The 20,003-nt window shown below is 30.3% G+C and overlaps 4 protein-coding genes across 4 annotated transcripts in view; 2 read left to right on the top strand and 2 right to left on the bottom strand.

Moving 5' to 3' along the window:
* The window catches only part of LOC125857689 (LRR receptor-like serine/threonine-protein kinase RGI3), a 297,610-nt gene that overhangs the window by 108,570 nt on the left and 169,037 nt on the right, over positions 1–20,003 (top strand). The window lies entirely within an intron of this gene.
* The window catches only part of LOC125857704 (FKBP12-interacting protein of 37 kDa), a 224,029-nt gene that overhangs the window by 95,215 nt on the left and 108,811 nt on the right, over positions 1–20,003 (bottom strand). The gene's annotated exons all lie outside the window — the stretch shown is intronic.
* LOC125857712 (LOB domain-containing protein 25-like) lies at positions 7,285–9,732 on the bottom strand. The gene is made up of 2 exons (XM_049537329.1): positions 9,188–9,732; positions 7,285–8,143 (listed from the first exon to the last, which is right to left on the bottom strand). The coding sequence occupies exon 2, from the start codon at positions 8,122–8,124 to the stop codon at positions 7,561–7,563; it is 564 nt and encodes a 187-aa protein (XP_049393286.1). The 5' UTR covers positions 8,125–8,143; positions 9,188–9,732; the 3' UTR covers positions 7,285–7,560.
* LOC125857714 (oleosin H2-like) lies at positions 18,573–19,403 on the top strand. Its single transcript, XM_049537331.1, has one exon. The coding sequence runs from the start codon at positions 18,797–18,799 to the stop codon at positions 19,256–19,258; it is 462 nt and encodes a 153-aa protein (XP_049393288.1). The 5' UTR covers positions 18,573–18,796; the 3' UTR covers positions 19,259–19,403.

Below are 20,003 nucleotides of genomic sequence, written 5' to 3'. Positions count from 1 at the left end.
CCCCCCCCCCCCTCCCCAAATAAATAAATAAATGTATACATACATTTTATATGTGGTTCATGATTCGTTGATCAAACTAAGTTCTATATGGTCCATGATTTACTAGTCAAACTAAGTTTCATGTGGTCCACGATTCACTGGACAAACTAAGTTCCACGTGACCCATCATGATGATCCATATGGACAAACATTTAAATGACATTGTAGCCCAGAGCTAACTTCTTTTTATGCGTGTGCATCTCCAAACTATCTTTGATATGGTAAAAAAATAAACCGAGCCTCACACAATCACTCCACCAATTGATCCAACTCTTTACATGATATGATATTATCTTCAAATTATCTTTGATATGGTAAAATAATAAACCGAGCCTCGGACCATCACTCCATCAATTGGTCCAACTCTTTACACGATATGATGTTATCTCTAAACTATCTTTGATATGGTAAAAATAAAAAACTGAGCTCCGCACCATCACTTCACCAATTGGTCCTACTCTTTACCATTATCTGTCTTAGGCCAAGACCAACAATTTTTTCCAAAAAAACATATGTAACTCTATACTTTACATATAATTTCCGAATCTTTTCAATTATCAATATAAATCTTTATTCGCATTTCCAACAAAATAAACATTTAAGACAAGTTATAGTATAGTAAATGATATGGAGAGGACAAACAAAACTACAAAAGGAGTACTGGATGATTTGAGGACTTCACCTATATATCAATCAGTTGATAAGAATTTAATAATAAAATATTGTATTCAGCAATGTATTGCAGTTTTCTTGTGCATATCACTTTCATCTCTGAACAAATTGATGTTTGTACTGTTTGGTGGATTAGTAGGGTCCTTCTCAACACTCAAAATTGGAAAATGACATGAACTTTACTATTTTCTTAGTTTCAATTTATATTTGAACGCGAATAGAAATTATAAAATCAACGTTATGAAAATTTCAAATTCCGAAAAACTTTCCATCTGATATATTATAACAATTTTTTCGAAAAAAAAAGAAAGAGTGGAAACTGTATAGGGCGGTCGAAAGGAGCATTTAGTTTATTTAGTGTTGACAGGTTAAAGTTAGACGTGGAAAAGAAGCAATGAAAAAGAGCAGTTGAAAAATGGCAGAGGGATTGGATATGACTATTTGAGTGATCCCACCACAAAATTCTCATGTTTGCAAAAATGACTGAATCTTTGTTTCTTTTAGGTTGGATGTTATGTATGTTCCCTTTCTTTTCACACTATCAACCAAACTATCCCTAACCTTAAACTATTCAGCATCTCACTTTAATTACTATACACAAAATTTACTTTTCATCACCACACTATCTGTAGCGGACTCAAAATTGTCATTAAGGGATGTCAATAGAATTAAAATACACTATCTTAAGGAAATTTTGTAATGTGTTAATTATTAGATTAAGTCATTAANTTATAGGTATATATATATATATATATATATATATATATATATATATATATATATATATATATATATATATATTCAATAAATCAACACTTGACCTCTATATAGAAGCGGAACTAAGATTATGAGTTTAGGGATTTTAAATTTTATGACAGAAGAGAAAAATATTATTGTACAAAGCATGCTTCATGGTAGGGTTCAAACCCACAACACTAGTGTAAAAAACATTTTTACTGCATAATTTTCTTACCACTAAATTGTCGATCAATTTTGTTAGGAAGCTCACAAGTTAATATACTTATATATTTATTTAATTTTGTAATATAAATACAAGATTAACGAAAAAGCTAGTGGGTTTGTCCGATCCCACCGAACCCCCACCTAGCTCCGCCTCTGCCTCTATATAAAATGTAATTTTTCGACGAAGGGGTGTCTCTTGACACCCTCTTGAATAAGGGTGGGTCCGCCTCTGAACACCACAATAGTTTGATACTTAAGTCATGTTATTAGACATATTTACACTCTCTTTTAATTTGATTGTCCTATTTTAACTTAGTATGTCTTTACAAAGTAAAAAAATATTTTTGAATCACGTGATTTTAAATTAAAGATATATCAAATGTATTAAAATATCTTTTGATTTATGATTTTAAATATGTCACGTGGAAAGTTGAAATTAAAAAAATGCTAATTAAAAAAACAATTTAACATTCTTTTCGGGGATTTCCAAGGAATTACTACAACTTTTCCACTCCTTTGATTATCATATACAATAAGGATGAAACACATTTTTCTTAAAAAGAAATAGAACAAATAAATTGAACACGAGGGAATAGTATATTTTTAAAAAAGGATTGGAGGAGTAAAGGATTCTGTGTGTCATGGGGATTTAACCTCAAGATAATGGGTAAACTATGTGCGCTCTCTCTCTAATATATAAAAAGTTCTATAAGACCTCGTCGTTTGATTTGACACTCAAAAAGGGATGAATTTTGAAATTTGTTGTTTAAAATAAATCTTAGAAATTCGTGTAGTTATAAATCATTTTTTAAAAGCTAAAAGAGAAATTTTAAGGTTAATTTTTCTAATTATATATATAAATGTGACATTTTATTTTAGACATATTAAATAAAAAGCACACATAAAGCATGACACACACACACATATATATATATATATAACATACTAAAATGAATGTCCTCTAACCTTATAATTTTAAATACGACATATGAAAAATTTAAATCAAAGATTAGGAAAATAAAATAAAATATTTTCTTAATAATAATTTAAAAAGAAAAATAAGATAAACAAATTACTTAATATGGAGGGAGTATTTTATTTTTTTTGTTGAAGAAACAATTAATAGATATGGATATAATTTTGTTACTCCTTTGATTCTTCTTTCTGAATTTCTCCGTAATTCGAGGGTTGTTAATTGCGTATTTCTCGAACTAAGATGGTTTGAACTTGTTCTCGATGAAAGAATTTATGAATCTTGATCTCTATAATTCGAGTGTTGTTAGTGACTATATCTCGAACAAAGATAATTTGGACTTAATCATCTCCAGTCTCCATGATAGGAATTGTGGTTATATGGTTTGATCTCTCTTATGAATATCTCAGAGTTTATGAGATATTCGAGATGAGGTAATACTAATTAACATTAATTAGAATCATTAAATGAGAAATAGATTACTACTATGGTAAGACAAGATTGGGGTCACGTGTATTAAAGATGAGTAGTATTGGCGTTTGAATAATGTAGTTTGTCAGAAGGTGTATGCGTGTATTTCAGTAGAGTTCCATCAATCATATCCTCTGAATTCATTGTAATTTCGAGATCATCAAAGAATCATACAACTTTTCTTTTCCATCGAATGAAATCCAACATCTTTCTGCTACTGCTCCCACCATTTTACATTATCTGTAAAGTTAGTTTTCGTGTTGCTTAATGCTACCCCTAAAAGTAACACTAGTCTTTATTAGTATAGTAATAATTAACCGGCTTTTATCTAGGCTGACAAGCTTACGAAGAAGATATGTGTTATTCTTTATAGGATCATATAGTGGGACACTCATTATTTTGACTTTTCACTTGCTATAGTCATAAGCTATGGTAGTTTTGGCTCACCATCATAGAGGTCCACCCTGAGAGATCAGATTTGGGGTGTCAGATCTAGTTATTTATCTAAAGAGTTATTGCAATTACTTATCTTAGATTCCATCATCACACCCTTCTGGTTCACCTATAGTACAAAGAGATGAAAGTGAAGAGCTTTATGAAGATAACACAAATTCACATGATGCGGTATTTTAGGACTCTATGATGGTGCCAAATCTATGCGGTCTGTTGGACAAAGTAAAAAATATATGACATATGCTTGAGTACTTGTGACAAATATGGTATCCAAGGGGACACTCATTAATATAATAGTAGATTAAACTTCAGTGGGGGCGATGAATCCCTAAGAAATGTATGTCACTCATGATGGGTGGCGGCTAGACAAGGTTGGATTGTAGGCAAATTTCTAGGTTGGTGAGCTTATGAGCTGAAGAAAGGGCACATGTTATACCTTTAAGCCTTACTCCAATATATGATAAACATGTGTTTGAGCTCCATGTTGACATAGCTTAAAAGATAAATTCATTAAATTTGTTGAGCCAAAACGAATAATATATATCATGGGTTCCAATCCTTACAAAAATATCAAGTTCATACTTTTTGCTTCTAAATTCTAGTGATACTACTCATTACTTTTTCCCATTTTATCTTTTGAACTGCAATTTTTTTTTGGTTAGGGAGGATGATATTCATTTTTTATCAAGAGTGTGTATGAGTGTCACAATCTATTCATCACAAGCTTTTGTAGTAGAAATTGTATTTAACGTATTTATTGCATTTAATGAAGCGCTAGCAATCAAGATAAAGATTGTCAGTGAATATGTTCTAGACAAAATATTGGGAGATTAGATTGGTAGTTCTGTACGAAATTGTATTAGTTGTGTCATTTTTACTAGAGGTTTTTATTTTTATATGCAAAAGATTTTCATTTTATATGTATGATAAAATATTCGAAAATGCATTTTTTTTGTTGTATTTATAAGTCTTTGTATGATGTCATTACAATTTACAAAGTTAAAAAAGCTTATATTTATTTGCGTGACCGTAAAATATAGTTGAATATTTGTTTCTGTTATTGCTGATCATTTACTAGAATAATAAGTCATTTTGTTATATGAGGAGAGTTTATTTAAATTTAAATGAAATGTTATGTGAGTTATTGAATTTTATTTTGTAGATTTGTTTATTTTTTTAGATTGGCTATTTAAAACCTTTTATATTTGATAAAATTTAAGAGAGAATTTTAATAATCTTTCAACCTTTTTTCGTTATACCGGCTTTGAAAAAATAACAGAGCCTCACTAGTCATATACGAGGTCCGTGAGTTAATTCTAATGAATCATGTTAAAACTATTTAAAAACAATATCAATTTTTAATCTATTTTTCAAATATGATAAGCAATAATCTCTCCATAAATTTTCATAGATGAAAATGATTAAATTTAACCTGTGAAAATAAAATCATATCTTAAAGTTTATAATATAAAAAATTGTAATGGAAAATGAATTCCATTCACAAGAGAAAAAAGTACAAAAATGCGAGACATAAAAAAAACTTGGGAAAAACTAAAAAAGATATAAGTCTAAGAATGTGACTGAATCAAATAAATTAAATCTTTTTAATATTTGTAAAATATTTCTTAGCAATTCAATTTTAAATATTATTTATTTGTTAGGAGTAATGTGGATTGGAATATCAATGACATCGTTATATTGATTTGACATTGACAAAGAGAAACTGAATTTAAAAGAGATTTTGAATTTCTTACGATTTAAAAGGACGAGTCTGTCATCAAGTATCATGATATTCTTTTGATGAGAATTTAAAAAATGATAAAATAGTTGAATTTATTTTTGTGATAATTTCACCGAGATGTTAGATTAAAATTTATTTTATAACAGAGTCTAAAGATCAATCTCTCTATCGTTTATATAATAAAATTGGTAAATACTTTTAAAGCATGGAGACAAAGAAGAGTCTTCAAATATTATTGATGATACTCCCTCCGTCCCTTTTTAGTTGTCCACTTTAGAAATGACACACAGATTAAGGCAAAATGATTAGCACAGTGAAGTTACAATTTTACCCTTATGACAACTTTTCACTTCAAAATTACAATCACTTATTTGAATTAAAGTGAAATAAATTGGAGGGAAACAACATACACTTTTACAATTTTCAAGAAGTGTAAATAAGGGTATAATAGGAAAAAAATTGTTGTCCTTTCTTGATTTGTCAAAATGGACAACTAAATAGGGACAATCAAAAAAAGAAATATGGACAAGTAAATAGGGACGGAGGGAGTACTTTTTATGCACAAAACAAAAAAAAATATTAATGAAAACCTGATGCAATATGTAAAAATTTCAAACAGATATGTCATGTCAAGAAAGTGTACGATTCAAAACAATCATCAAACACAAACAACAAAAACAAAAATTGAGGTGGATTAACTTTATCATACAACAATATATAATTGAAAGATAGGACTTAGGGTGTTCAATATTTGTTATTTTACTAATCTACTAGAATAATAAGTAGTTTAGTTATAAAAGGAGTCTTTATTTTAATTTTGTTAGATAAGTATAACTCCATTAAGTGTGATATTAAGGGATTTTGAATATATTGTATAAAAATGTACTATTATATAAAATGTGCTAAATTAATTATTTAATTAATTTAGAAGGGGGGTTGCACTAGCTCTATAGTATTTCATGGGTCCTCCTTATCTTTTTGTTTATTTAATTTTCCCTTTTTTGTGGGGTTACACGTTGGGGCATTGTGGGGTTGGGAGGAATGCGATGTTGAGAACAGTGGACTATATAGCAAAGGCTGAAAACCCTATACATGTATCATGTGATTTACCTACTGTTCTAGCGTCTACACAATGCAAACAACTAATTATATGATGGTAGCCAAACAAATATCACGAGGTTAATAAGCTATGCACGTACATGACGTGGCAAGAGGAGTTGCTCGTATGGTAAACACTTGTAACTTCTAACCTGAATTTTATGAGTTCGAATTATCAAAGGAGCAACAAGATGGAAGCTGGTTCCAACCTGAATATTATGAGTTCCAGTCACCAAGGGAGAAAAAAGGTGAGAGTTGGTTCCAACCTGAATATTATGAGTTCGAATCACCAAGGGAGAAAAAAGGTGGGAGTTGATTCCAACCTGAATATTATGAGTTCGAATCACCAAGAGAGAACAAGGTATTGAAGCTTTCAGTTAACAATAATTATATCAACAATCAACCTGTTAAATTAGGTCTTGGGCCAAACTCACACCCCAAAAGCTAGCTCAAAGGAATGGGGATTGCCCAAGCCTTATAAGGAGTCCACTCATCTCATTAACCATCAAGAGACTTTTGTCATTGCAACCAAATTTGTCTTCCTTCTCCTCTCTTTCCTGTCATATAGACATGTTGCTTCACACAAGACTTTTTTAGAAAAACAAAAAGAAAAGTGATTTTCTTTACTGCGTCCCTTGCTCTTCAAGTTGCCTTAATTAGCTTAGAAATAATAAATTAAATTATAGTACTAATGTTTGATCTTTACTCAGATTTTTGTGCCCTTTTTGATAAGTTTCTTTCGGCTATACATTTATAATATTGAAACTTGGCAGCTTTGCAGCATATATTAGGTAAAGAAAAATGTGGTCCATATGAACAAAAGTCTGAAATCGTATGTAAATAAGTAACGCATTTATTAATAAAGGATCACTTTTTATATATATAGGCTACAGATTCTAACTGGAGAATCTGCTTTACAATGACATACCAAATAGTTACTTTGTTTATATATATTGACCCATAAACAAATCCCATATGCCATGCCACGCCACATTTTAGGACTTATAGGTAGTAGATAGATAACTATGACTCAATACTCAATAGCCATATTATAAAATGCTAACAACAAGTGTTTTGAGTTCAAAGAAATAACACATAGAAGATCGAGGGTCATCACAAAACCCTAACAAGTTGAATTTTTATTATCAAATCAAATACTTCCTCCTCCTCCATATCCATGATGATCTCCGGTAGTGTTTTGATGATCATTCCAATTAGGGTAAGAATACGGTATCGGATAACTAGATGTTTGATAAAAACCACCACCACCTCCGGATGGTCTTCTAGTAATTAATTCAACCGATCTTTGACGAAGAGTGATGTTATGATGAACAGGTAAAGGTGGAACGGGGGAAGATGTGAACTCATTGCAAGCATAGCGGATCAAGTCCGCATTAGCCGCGTCGAGCTCCTTTTGGAGGCGCTCGACTTGGCGTTGGAGGAAGGAGATTGCGCCTACGCAGCCGTAGACGGGGTCTCTAACTCTTGCCTCGGCTTCGTAGGCTAAAGAATTGACGGCGTCTTCTCGTTGGTGCGGAAGGAGTTCGTTGAGGAGCTTAGTGACGTTGCTAGCGCCAAAGATTTTGTGGACGTTGATGAATTTTTGCGGCTCTTCGGGTGGGAAGTAAGGTGAGAAAATGCAGCCAGGAAGACATTTTCTCCTTAGGAACTTGCAAGCAGCACAAGGGGAGTTGTATGAGCTGGATGATGCCATTCAATCCTTCTTTAACTAGCTGCAAAATATCAAGTTATTAAATCTCTTCTTATTCTTTTAAATGTCTCGTGAAATTACTTAATTCAGTGTTTTTGTTTGAACCTGAAATCTCGTGGTTCTCATCCAACTTTGATATATGCATCTTAATTGTTTTCTATTCAAACCTCTACCTAAGTTTAACTTTAATTAGTTGTTAAGTATACTACTTCCTCTATTTCAAATTATATGTCTTATTTTTCCTTTTCTAGTCTACTTTCCAATTTGGGGTTTTCTTAATTTTTTTAGAACTGGGAAACAAAGAGGAACATTTCAATTTTGAGTTAACAGATTTATTAGGAAAATTGGAAATCTATGCACCCCTCTAATTTGTACGAATTCAATTGAACTCGTTATTTTTTATACAGAACATATAAATACATAGTATGAGAGAAACCATCTAAAGAGTTCAATAAATATTAGGTTTTGAACCATATATATTCATGAGATATACAGTGAGTTCATGTTAAAAACTTTAAAAATTGAATCGATCAAGTTTAAATCATGGATCCATCACCATTAATTAGAAGCGTTAAGTTCAAAATGAATTCTATTTTTGGTATTATGTCCACTGCTAAGTTTAGCTAATTATATATTTTGTTGTTTCCTTTTATGTTTTATGTTTTATCCCAACTAACTAATTATTTCTTGTTTTATAGTTCATATGACTCAGAAACACACTGCATGCTTTCAATTATTTGTATCATCCAGCTAATTACTAGAGCCAGTAATTTTCATGATCCTGAATTTGGATTTTCCAATGGAAATAGTGATATATCCTTTTGAATTTTGTTAAACATAAGATCTAAACAAAAATGTTCTTGAAATCTTATTTCATAAAAATATTTTTTTTTTTCGAGAAAACCCTAAATCAAGAACTGTGACACCAACTAATATAGCCAACATTTTTGTGTACCTTTAAGAAAAAGAAAAAAAAAAGATTTAGGCAAAAAAATGCTAGTAACTCTATTTTTTGATCTAGGTATATGTTTGATGAGATGAAAGAAAAATGGAATTAATCAATTACCTTTTTTTTTCTCTTTGAGGAAGCTCTCCTTGAGATCACAACTTGCCTCTTTATTTCTTCAATCAAAGTAACAAAAACAAAGTACAAAACATTAAAACAGTAGCAAGATTGAAAAAAAAAAGAAGTGAACTTAATTCACAAGTAGAATAGTTACTAGCCCTGTAAGGGGGAAAACCCTAATTGAAGAAGAGAAGAAGTTTAGGTTTGTCCCCTGCAAATCTAGTAGTTGTAGTAGTAGGAAAAAAAGTTATAAATAAAGAAAAAAGAGTGAAGGGGCAAAGGGGATATTAGTGATGGAGAAGGAATGAAGGCAAAAGACAAAGAAGGGTAATAATTAAAATGGAAGGTACACTAGGGAAAAAAAATATAAAAATATGACTATGTCCCATGACTCTGCATCTAATAATAATTTCATACTTTTGTGTGGGGGATATATGTATCATGCATGTATCTAAGTTTTTTTCCCTTCTACCCTATTTCTTTTTGTCTTTCATGTATGTATATTAGTTTTCATCCTCTTTGTTCCTTTGGAAATTTAATTAGGTCATTTCACCAATAAATGAAGAATGTAGTGAAATGCGATAGTTAGTGTGAATTGCTGTGAATATAGAGTTTTTTAATACAAATTACGTTTGAAGTCATTAGATTGAGGACATGTCTGTCTGAGTGTCACGTATGATGAAGAAAAGAAGAAGTGAAGATAGGAAATGAAAATGTTGTTTAACCAATTAATTTGTTCTAACCTCTAACTATAATTGAAATGGTTTTCTTATTTTCTGATTATGGAGGAGAAAGTCTTTTCGTTCATTTTGTCTAAACTTGTTGTCAATCACCAATCACTCTCTTTATGGAGTTGACATGCTATATCACTTTATTGGCATTTAGGTGTTCGTGAAATTTTTATACTACAAAATTGACCAGTTTGTGGTTGTCACTCTATTATAATTTTTTAAAAAAATTTGAAATAAATAAGAGTATAAACAAGCTTACTCAAGCAAAGTTATATTGCTTGAGTTTAACTTGTTTGAAATTGAAGTGTTGTTATTATGACAAATAATTTAGGAAGTCGTGGGATGGCACATGAATAAAAAACAAACGATTTGCTTAATGTTTTTTTTTCAAGAGTTAATATTTCATTTTTTTTTCTTTCAATATGTTAGAACCAAAGCAGTCAAGGTTATGTCCGAATTAATAATCAAGGGAGTGAGTTGTGAATCATAAGATTTTAGATGCAAATTTCAAATGAGAGCGATCAAAACTCTATGTAAATTTTTTCTATTTGTTTTATAAGTCTTGATAAAAAAAATGACTTTGTATATGCTACCGCACAAAATTAGTCAAACTGTGCAAGTGGCTCATTCACCATAGTTATGGATTGTCAATGACTAACACAAGATGATTTTGGATATTCAATTTCACTTGCATCTTGTGTGAAAAATGATCTACTATTTGATTATCTTGCCGTTGTTGCTGATTGTTTTTTTTTTTTGGAAAAATTATTTAACAAAAGCAAATATATGTCTGGTATTTATTTGAAATAATGAGATTTTTAAAAAAATTACTATTTATAGTGAGAGTTTTGAGTTTTATTTGTTTTGCTTTATTGTTCACTTGCTCTGTATATTTACAACAAATTAAATATTGAGCAGACTGATGGACTGATACAAAGCAAATTAATTATACACTGTATCACGAGTTTCTAAAGTAAACTGTTACGACATTGGTAATTATCCAAATTATTACTATGATTGATAATTAGGACTCCTAGTGCTGCTAGCTATTTGTGAAATTTCCTTTCTTTTACTGCTAAACTACTTACTAGTAGTATGATATGTGGATTAAATTAATATCTCTTGACCGACTTATACTTATAAAATTATGTGTATGTTGAAACCCTCTATAACTTGGGTTGTACATAACACATAATTTCTCAGAGAAATTTGACTTTACTTTTTTGTTTTCGAGATAATTCTCATCAATTAATAAACTAATTTAACCTTTTCAATATGTATTATGTATTAAATTCGTTTGAACTAAAGAAGCTAAATGAAAGAGATTAATTCCTACGTACCTAACCTTATTATACAGTTAGTATAATTTTACAAATAAAGAAATGAAAAAGGACACAACTAAAAACAAAAACTAAAAAGGAAAGATACAAAAGAATTAGTATTTTTTTGTTTCTATATCGCAGTTCGACTCAATGCAAATTTACCCTAAAAAATTACCATTGAAGATAATCGCTTCCTAATAAAAATAACTCCGTAGCAGAAGACTCGAATCCGACACACAAAAGAATAGTATCTTGGAGTTTTTCTTTTTCAGTTACATGCTTTAAAATGTTCTAACCGTAAGACCCACTAACTGGGGGACCGTTTGGAAAACAATTTCCTTACGAAATCAAATCTTTTTAAAATTCTTTGGAGATCTGAAGATGGTAAAGTCAATTCAATATATTTGACTTGAAAGTTTTTTTAAAATAATAATTAAGACAAAGTGGGATTTGAAAAAAATAACTGACACACTCAAGAAAGTGAATTTTTGTTAGATTCTTATGTAAAAGATTAATTATCTCTAGAATTTTTAACCAATAGTAGGTAAAGTTTCATATTTTGGAAAGAATCTGCTTTATTTTATCTCTTAATTTTCATCAAATCCAGAAAAGTTATTTCAATTTCAGTGGTCGATCAAGGTTGTTTCCTTAAACCTTTATTACTTTGAAAACACAGCAGTGACTAAAATGGGAGATTTGATTTTATAGCCTTTTACAAATTTATTTTTAATTTTATGTCAAATGTTATTTTTACATGTAAGAAATCTGAAACGTTCATTTTCTTTAGTTCAATTCTTCAAGTGACAAAAGAGATCACTTCATTGATTAAAATCGTAATGAGCATTTACTTTGTTGTCAATTGTCATTTTTATATGTTTGAATGCAATTGCACTACTAAGAAATCACTATTTTTGATATTGTAGTGGTTAATTTTTTATAGATATTTTAATTTAATCAGTGAGAAGAAAAAAATGTTTAGTGTCTAACTGTCTATTCTTCAGTATTCCAATGAAAATCTCTTTGCCACCATGTGTTTTTCCTAGTGAGCTGGTTCAGTGGAAATAAGGTGGAAAAATCATGTTTTATAACACAATTTTCTTATTGATTCACAGTTGGAAAAACCGCTATTTCTATTAGTGGTTGAGTCTAAAATTTGAAAAATGTTGGTCATTACTTAGTAAAACTTTGCACTAAAGCTCTGCGACACTTGATAACTTACTCATGAATCTCGAAGTGACGGGACATAACATTATGCTGTTTATTAATCCTCGGCATCAAGTGATTGATATACAAATCTTAGCATAAAATGTTCATAACTTTTAAGAAACAATGGCTTAATTTCGTTAAAAAGGCATACAAAAAGATAAGTAAATCAAAAGTTGAAAATTAGGTAACTTTGTTTTAGGAAACAATAATTAGAATAGAGTCTTTCAACTATCATTAGATCACCTGGAAGATAAAAAGCCTAAAATTTGAAGAATCATCACACTTTGACTCTGATCTACTACTTAACTAACTACTAAATTGAATTAATTTTTCAACTAAAAGACAAACATGTCTTAATTCAAACTCAAGTTTGCCAAAATCACCTGAACAAAGCAGTCAATGATTTTATTCAATAACTAAATTAAAGCAGTCAATGATTTTATTCAAAAATTCCTTGGTAAATGCGTTATCAATGATTTTTCTTGCTTGTGTTTTATTCAAATTTCCCCCCTATAAACGTTTTGAAACTAAATAATCGTGGGGATTTCTTAAAGTATGATAAGTGTGGAATAAGAATTTTTATAAGCAAATACTACAAAATATATAAGGAGATTCAATTTATATATACACTATAATTTTTAATTAAAAAAATCAGATGAATCCCTTGTGCCTCTGGCTCGACTATCACCATCAGAATATATAACTTAAACGTACTACAATAATGAATGTTGTTTCCTAGTTCAATTGTTCTTCTCTGCTTTTGGGCAGCCAAAATCATGTAACCACCATGGAACGATACTCAAGTAACAAATAGGTAAAAGAATAAGGAGAATTTTAGTTGCTCAAATAATTGGCTAACTGAATTTTCACTTTATTGGTAAAGGTTCGATTCTCTACCTAGTAATCGTTTCCCCCTTCCCATACCCCAATTTGAAAAGGAAAGAAAAAAAAGAATAGGTAAAAAATAGTTTCTCACTCATAATAGATATTGGTGTCTAGAGGCTATCAATTATGCCATGAATCTAGCTAAAAGCCTAAAAGCAACAACAATTATTTTATTGTACAATTATAATATTATCATTCTTAATTTGCCTTCAAAATGAACTTGGTAAAGGTGTTTGTATGTATGTATATTCCATTTAAGGTTATGGCCTTTGAAAATTAAGATGCCCTACCCATCTATAATTAGGTCTCAATCAATGGTTCATGGTCAAAACATTCTTCGATGAGCCTTTTATTCCATACTATATTCTTTTTCATAAGTATAAAGAAAATTAAACAATTTTCTATTAGCAATTTTATCTATTAAGAAAATCTCAATTTGCTTAGTAGGGAGACTGCACCTATTTGCACGCCTTCTCCTATAAAAATCTCATTGTGGGCCACAATACGGACATACAAAAATACGTGTGTTGAAAAAAGAAAGGAAAAATTACTTAAATACACAACATTTCTTTACCTATTCTCAATATTTCCCTACTCTTTTATTAAAATAGAAAAATCCCTTATTTTCCCCCAATTCAACTTAACCGGATACTTTATTAGTTTAAGTATCCGCCCGTTATTAATTAAAGTATCCGTGCTGCTATATTATGCATCCGCCAGTTAATTAAGTATCTGTGCTGCTAACAACTTAAAAATTTAAGTATCCACCCGTTATTAATTAAAGTATCCGCGCTGCTATATTAAGTATCCACACTGCTATATTATGTATCCGAAAAACACTAAAAAAAGGGATTTTTGGTAATTAATGAAAGAGTAGGGAAAGGAAGTAATTTCTTTCTTATACTATGTCATTTGACTAATTTTTACAAAAAGAAAATGTCATGCCCAAGACCAGGCCGACGAGGGCGGGTCAAAGATAAGGACGGATAGTGATGCCGAGGAAGGATTAATGCACATGATATCTTAATTAAATAATTTCACACCGAGATGAGGAAGAAAATTAAGTGAAGAATTTATAAGGTATATCACAAGTTTATATGTTGTACTTGATGATAACATAGTTCTAAGCATACAAATTTATGTAACCTGTTGAACTAAAACGAAAAGTATATTATTATGAATTTGGATCATGATAAAAAGAATAAACGTATGACTCACGTCTGAGAAGGATTGTACCTAGTAATTAAGTAAAGGGGACATAATTGAATAATTTTGATGGATAACTTGATGATAGGAGGTAACAATGATTTTTTTTTTTCCATTCATGTTCATTCAAACAAGTTTCCTTTTATTGTCAAAATAGGCGTGAATTTTGGTGATGGATTTTACATCACTGGTTTCTAATGAGGTGAGTTAGTTTCACTTAAAGTCAATGTTGGGTATCAAAAGTCAAAGATTTCAAAATTATCGGATCTTATTTTTATCGGGATATACTATTAACTATATGGTTAAGTTATAGTATTGATTTTAATCCTTTATAAAAATTTAGCATTTGTGTGTCCATTACTATTATAGAAGACGATTTTCATGTATGTAATTGTTTAATTCATATGAGGAAGATTAAAATTGTCGGTTCTTATAAGTTATAAATTAAATGTTTACAATTAAAGATGAAGTTGGACAGACATCTTGATGATTGTAGCACAAGATTAAATATAATTTGATCTTAATTATGGGAATGTTAAAATTTCAACTTCTTGTGTTAGTACATTTGTATGTATTGAACGGATCAAATTGAGATATTCATTTAGGTTCTCAATTTTAAAATATCTCTAGTCCATTACATTGGTTATACTCTTAATCTTGATATAGTTATTATGATTTGTGTAGTTTGTTTTATTATTTTAATCTATTTAAAGGTGAAACTCAATGATTAGTCAAAATATTCCTAACGGATTGGATAATGACAAATTACATTCGTGAAATAATAATTAGTTGATAGAATCATATATCGGATATGAGAAAGAAGACTCCCTTTTATGGTTGATTAAATTTTTTAGAAGTTTTATTTAATTCATAGGTGTCGGTAATTTTAACATGGGGAGTTAAATAAGTTATAATGGTAAATTTTGAAATTAAATAGAGGGTGTACAATTACAGATTTTTAGTGATACAATATGTGATTTATTATGATATGGTTAATTCATGTTTTTATCAATAAAATATATTAATTGAAAGTGCTAATAAATTTGCAATTCCTACTATGCTTGATTAATTGATTGAGTTCAGAAAAAAAAGACTATTAGTATTTTTTTTCTGTTTAGAAATAAATCGTTTTTTTACTTGGTTCAAAAGAGGATTTTTTTTATTTCCTTAAAAGAAGAAAGAAGAAAGAAGAAAGAAGAAAATACCGGGTTTCTTTGTTTCCTTAGAAGATGAAAGAAGCAAATATTGTTATTAATGGTATTAACAATGTTTAATGGCTATTGAATACCTTCAATGGTGTTTAACGGCTATTGATGATATTTAACGGTTGTTGAATACCCTTAGTGTTTAATGACTGCCTAAATATCCTTCCTGGTATTTAATGGTTGTTGATAGCTATTGATCATGATTGTTGGATACTTCTAACAGTGTCTAAATACACTTAATGATATTTAATGGCTATTAATTATGACTATAAACGTTTCATCTTTTAAACCTTTCCCCTTTGCTGAAAAGTATAAATAGGGGTGGTGGTTCTGAAGGAAAGATCATCATTTTTTCTGAAAATATTCTTGTCTTGAGAGAGTTAGTCAGGAACTAGTAGAAGACTACAATCCTTGAGTCCTAATTTCTAATGAGCTGTGTGAAAACTTCAAAAGGTTAGAGTTTCACAATTTATTCAGTTTACATTATTATGTTATTATGTCTGTTTGTGATCTTGAATAATGCTTCGCTATGCATATTTTAACAATTTTGTCCCGACATAATTTTTCTAGCTACGAGTGGTAAAATTAGGAATGACAATTGGGTGGGTTGGATCAAATTTGGACGGATCCTAATGGGTTAAGATAATTATAGGATCAAGACCCAACCCAATCCAACCGAAATTTGTTTGGGTCATTATGAGTTAGGTAATGGGTTACATTATGGGTTTGACTCAACCCAAACCAATTTTTACTAAGCTGTCATTTTATTTGTTCTTTCAAACTATTTTAGTACCTAATGAATTTTTTTTTTCTCTTTATTATGTCTATATTCAACATATCAAATTGAAAAAAGAGTTTTTTAAAAGTATTATGACAAAAAATTTCATGAGCCAATTCGAATTACGTATCAACCCAATTTTTAATGGGTTGAACTAATGAATGGGAGGGTCAATAACCCACCCAAACTTAAACGGATTACACGAATTAGATTTGATTTTGCCATCCCTAAATAAAATTATTAACCTATTAAAGAATAAATCTGCTCAAATTTGGGTGGCTGAATTAGGCATAATTTAGCGGATCAATTTGAACAGAACTAAAGTCGGTTCATCTAAAAAAAAATGAATTGATAGTGCCTAGGGATACGAAAAAACTCTGTTCAATTATATATAAGTGTTTCTAGTTTTTCAGTTAAATAAGAGTGTTACTGAATAGAGTTTAAAAACATGCCTACAAACAGATCATTTGAAAAATAATTTACACTTGTTATTTTCTTGGGACAGAATGTTAAACATAAAGGATCATGCAATTATTGAAAAAGAAGCCTTGGACTAAGGGTGTACATGGTCGGGTTGGTTTGGATTTTTTAAATAACAAATCAAATTATTTGTGTCGGATTTTTTAAATAACAAATCAAATCATTTGTGTCGGATTTTTGAATTTATAAACCAAACCATACCAATAAAATTCGGGTTTTTTAACCTCGGATTTTTTTCGAATTTTTTCGAATTTTTTGGATTTTCGAGTTTTTTGGTAAAGTATTCCTACAGCATATAATTTACTTGTACTTCAAATATTTATTTAGTCCTACCAAAATACAACTATCTAAGTGTTTCTTAAGAAAATAACACAAAATATGATATGATTAATGACACTAAAATATCCAAAAAAATAGATAATGAAATCGTGTAAAACAAATATTGCATTTTAATGAGTATTATCATTTACATGACTAAATATTAAAGGAAATTAAAATTAGAGTATCTATTTTAATTGTCTTAACCTATGTAAAACTAAAGAACAAATATCCATTATTATTGTCATTCTTAGTGTTGAATTGATTTCCTTTTTGCATTAGTATTAATTTGATTTTGATTTAAGCTTTATTATAATTACAAGTATCTCTGGACTATAATCTTTATTGGGTCATTAAGAATTCTAACTTTCAAACGTGAAATAATATATTAAAAGATAAAAACTATGAAAAAGTATAAGAAATATTTAAAAATTATATCAAATTAAATATTTTTAAGTATAAAATAAAATTTTAAAATTATATATATAATGTTGGGTTGGTTTGGTCTCGGGTTAGTTTTTTTTAGTTGAAACCAAACCAACCCAAATATAGTTGGATTTTTTTTTCAATATCAAACCAAGTCAAACCAAATCACTAGTTGAATTATTTTTCGATTTAACTCAATTTGCGGTTTGATTCGGTTTTGTACACCCCTACTGGGGACTATAGGGATGCACCTTGCATGGATACTCTAAAGTCCAAATTAAGAGTTAAACTCCAGTTAGAATCCAATACACAACATTGGCAAAATTGCCCAATCCAGCACCATAGTCCATATCATAAGAAGGCCCAAAATAGCTCCCAACTGTAGTGTAGACAATACACTAGTATAGCCCAACAGGCCCACAGCAGAAAAGCCCTCCAATTCCTGACTAAGCAGTAAGCACGTTTAATTTTTAATTAACTACTATATCTTTAATCCCTTTTATATATAACTAAAATATATAATATTTAAATTATTCTTATAGATAAATTACCCTTAATTACGTAATAACAATAAAAACTTAACATAGTACATCAATAATTCAATAGTTTAACACTTTATAATTCGTTAAAATTATGACCGATACAAATGCACCTATCAATTAATTGGAAGATTAATTATGTTCAATCACAAATCACGATGACCAAAGTTTCAATTTATTTATACTGGAGGGACTAAAAGTGTTAACTATTGCTTTCTTTTTTTAAGTGTCAAAAATCCCTCAAAAAAAAAAAAACAAAGCAGAGAAAAAGCCAAAAGACTATAACAGACTGTTTACTTTCAAACTCATCTCTCTCTGCTAAATCCATTTTTTTCATGCAAACTTTCTCATCAACATCTGTCACTCTTCTCCCACGCGTCCATTCTCCTCTTCCTTTATATTCACTCCCACCTTCTTCCCTCTTTTCTCATCCTCAATTTAATCATCATTCTCTCTTCAATTAATTTATTTATTTTTAAAATAAATAAAAATTTCAAATCTGCCGTTCTATCCATGGCTGAGCAACAGTCCCGTACCCAGCAGCAGCAGCAACAAATGCAAGTTCACCCAACGGAGGCTATCAAAAGCCTTCTTCCTCAAAAAGGTCCTTCTAAATCCCAAATCCTTGCTGTCGTCACTCTCTTCCCTGTCGGTGGAGCTCTCCTTTGCCTCGCCGGACTTACGCTCGTCGGAACTGTGATCGGACTTGCCGTTGCTACTCCTGTTTTTCTGCTGTTCAGTCCGGTTTTGGTCCCGGCGGCACTGACAATCGCGCTGGCTGTTACCGGATTTTTGACGTCCGGTGCGTTTGGGATAACGGCGTTGTCGGCGCTATCGTGGATGATAAATTATATGAGGAGAATGAGGGGAACAGCTGGAGAGCAGATGGAGCATGCGAAGAGGAGGGTGCAGGAAGCTGCGGGGCATATGGGACAGAGAACAGCCCAGAAGGAGATTACTAGAATGCGTGATTGAAATTCTGATTGGAGTACTGTTAAGTTCTGTGTTTTTTTATATATAATTTAATATGTGTATGTATTGCTGTGTTTAATGTGCTTAATTTGCAGCGTTTTGATTTTCTAGTACTATAATAAAATGCGTGAGCCTTTTGTGTTTGGTATCTTCTTTTCGTTGAATGTCGAATTTGGACTCTGTTGTTTTACCGGTAAACAAAGTTACGATTCTTTGTTTTATAACAACATAAAAAAGAAAATTCATCAAACCACAAAAGCCAATTGATCAGTTAAATTCCTTGTACATTATCTAAGTGGCGTGCTATGCTATATCACTTATTTGTGTCTATTTTTCACACTCAAGAAAATATTACTAGTGCAGAATTTAAACCTTAATGATCAGTCGCTAATAATATTGAGATGGAAGTGAAAGTCAAGCCATATAATAGTGTGATTGAGCAAATAATTAACACAATGACTAACATGGTAGAATTTTGGAAATATCAAATGCACTTTTTAAAAAGGGAAAATTATATAAAATGACAATCGGATTAAAATTTTTACTCAATATAGCCATTCCGCCACCTTTTCTTTTCATCCAAAAATCTTTTTTTGGATGAATATGGATGCATATGCTTTCGGCCACCCTCTCTTTTCACATCCAAAAAGGAATTTTACTTTTATGTAAAGAAAAGGTGGCCGAATTTTCAGCTATTTTTGGATGAAGAATATAAATGTATGCATATTTCTGATATATATACTATTTA

The sequence above is a fragment of the Solanum stenotomum genome, chromosome 3, assembly GCF_019186545.1.
Source record: "Solanum stenotomum isolate F172 chromosome 3, ASM1918654v1, whole genome shotgun sequence".
Taxonomy (NCBI): domain Eukaryota; kingdom Viridiplantae; phylum Streptophyta; class Magnoliopsida; order Solanales; family Solanaceae; genus Solanum; species Solanum stenotomum.
The sequence above is the reverse complement of the archived record's forward strand: the minus strand, read 5'-3'. Positions and strand labels throughout refer to the sequence as shown.